The sequence below is a fragment of the Colobus angolensis genome, unplaced genomic scaffold (genome assembly GCF_000951035.1).
Source record: "Colobus angolensis palliatus isolate OR3802 unplaced genomic scaffold, Cang.pa_1.0 Scaffold107, whole genome shotgun sequence".
In the NCBI taxonomy this organism is placed as follows: Eukaryota; Metazoa; Chordata; class Mammalia; order Primates; family Cercopithecidae; genus Colobus; species Colobus angolensis.
Genome location: NW_012111697.1, coordinates 1166692 through 1168511, shown reverse-complemented (window position 1 = coordinate 1168511; position 1820 = coordinate 1166692). Strand labels below are relative to the sequence as shown.

At 43.8% G+C, this 1820-nt stretch overlaps 1 protein-coding gene across 1 annotated transcript in view; it reads right to left on the bottom strand.

Moving 5' to 3' along the window:
* GPATCH1 (G patch domain containing 1) overlaps positions 1-1820 on the bottom strand; it is a 53163-nt gene that overhangs the window by 16855 nt on the left and 34488 nt on the right. Inside the window, exons 10-11 of the mRNA XM_011948821.1 lie at positions 1373-1551; positions 662-789 (exon numbers count right to left, since the gene is read on the bottom strand). Of these exons, the coding sequence (XP_011804211.1) occupies positions 662-789; positions 1373-1551 (307 nt within the window). The remainder of the gene's footprint in view (positions 1-661; positions 790-1372; positions 1552-1820) is intronic.

The following is a 1820-nucleotide window of genomic DNA, read 5'->3' as shown; positions in this document are numbered from 1 at the left end:
TATTTTTAATAGAGATGGGGTTTCACCATGTTGGCCAGGCTGGTCTCAAACTCCTGACCTCAAGTGATCTGCCCGCCTCAGTCTCCCAAAGTACAGGGATTACAGATGTAAGCCATTGCACCCGGCTGACTATCTTGAAGTGTTCTGTTTGCTTGATTTTTTAGAGATGGGGTCTTACTATGTTACTCAGGCTGGCCTCGAAATCCTGGGCTCAAGCGATCCTCCTGCCTTGGCCTCCCAAGCTAGGATTACAAGTGTGCACCATCACACCCCACCTCTGGAAGTGTTATTAATCAAACAAGAAAGTGTTTAACTTTTATAATGATAATTTAAAAACATAAGTAACATTGTAAATGTAAACCACATGAGCAGCATTAAGAAGGTGGCAAATGAGAGAGGCATAATGCTTTTGTAACTTGACATATCTGAGTTTCATAGCTTCAATAGGGAATAAAGTTTGCTATCCGGACTTCGTTTTAGTAACAAATTATAGAAGTAATTTATCAAAGCAAATCTACAAAATGTGTAGATTTGTAATATCCAGAGATATACAAATAAGTTCATGAAGAAAAAACAAGAATTTATATGAGTATATAAGGGGAAAATTAGCTTTAATCTCAAGAATACATTTTGTACTGATGTAAAGGTTTATCCAACTTACTCTGGATAAGGGTCGGGGACATTAAATCTCTTACACAGCAGCTTGTCAGGGTGCCACTCAAACGTGTCTCGGGTGAGCTTCCCAAACATCTTCATCTTCACGGCCGACTGCTTGTCCCCAACGTCATTCTGGGAAAAGACATGCATTTTGTTTCATCAAGTGGTTGCACCATTGACCTGACTGCTCTCCCATTTAAAATTTTCAAGCAATCTTCTAGAAATGGGAAAAAAGTTTGTGCTATAACATTTTTGCTCCAGTACATTGGAAACTAGGCATAAAATGGTTTCTTATTCTCCTATACCATGTATATTTTTATCTTCTCACCGAGGGATTAAAAATATTTGGCTCGGCTGGGTATGGTGGCTCATCCCTGTAATCCCAGCACTTAGGGAGGCCGAGGTAGACGGATCACCTGAGGTCAGGAGTTCGAGACCAGCCAGGCCAACATGGCGAAACCCCATCTCTACTAAAAATACAAAAATTAGATGGGTGTGGTGGTGAGCACCTGTAATCCCAGCTACTTGGGAAGCTGAGGCAGGAGAATCGCTTGAACCCAGGAGGCAGAGGCTGCAGTGAGCTGAGATCGCACCACTGCACTCCAGCCTGGGCGACAGAGAGAGACTTCATCTCAAAAAAAAAGAAAAAACAATTTTGGCTAGGCAGTGCTTTAATATTAAAGTTCACCAGGTAAGGGACATGATGACAACAAACCTCTTGGTCTCGAGGGACTTCAACCTGATCTGAGTCATCCTCCTCCTTGGCATGAGTGAACCTGGAGGACAAGGTCGAATGGGAAGACGCATACAGCAGGGCCGCCCGGGCAAACTCATCCCGCTCCCGGCCTCGCTCCCACTCTGTCATGCTGGGGTCCAGGCAGCGTTCCAGAGCATCTGCGGGGCAGAGAACAAGAAGCGTCTTCACTTCTCAGAAAAACATGGGGCTTACAAGAGAACATCTGCTGGGCACCACTGTATATTTCCTAAGTCCTTATTCTTGTTTTTATGACTATGGGAATGGCAAGGTATTTGGCAGGTAATATTGCTCTTTCCTTCAAAATTGTGCTTTTTTAAAAAAAAATTAGGCCAGGCGCAGTGGTTCATACCTGTAATCCCAGCACTTTGGGAGGCCAAGACGGGTGGGTCACTTAAGCTCAGGAACT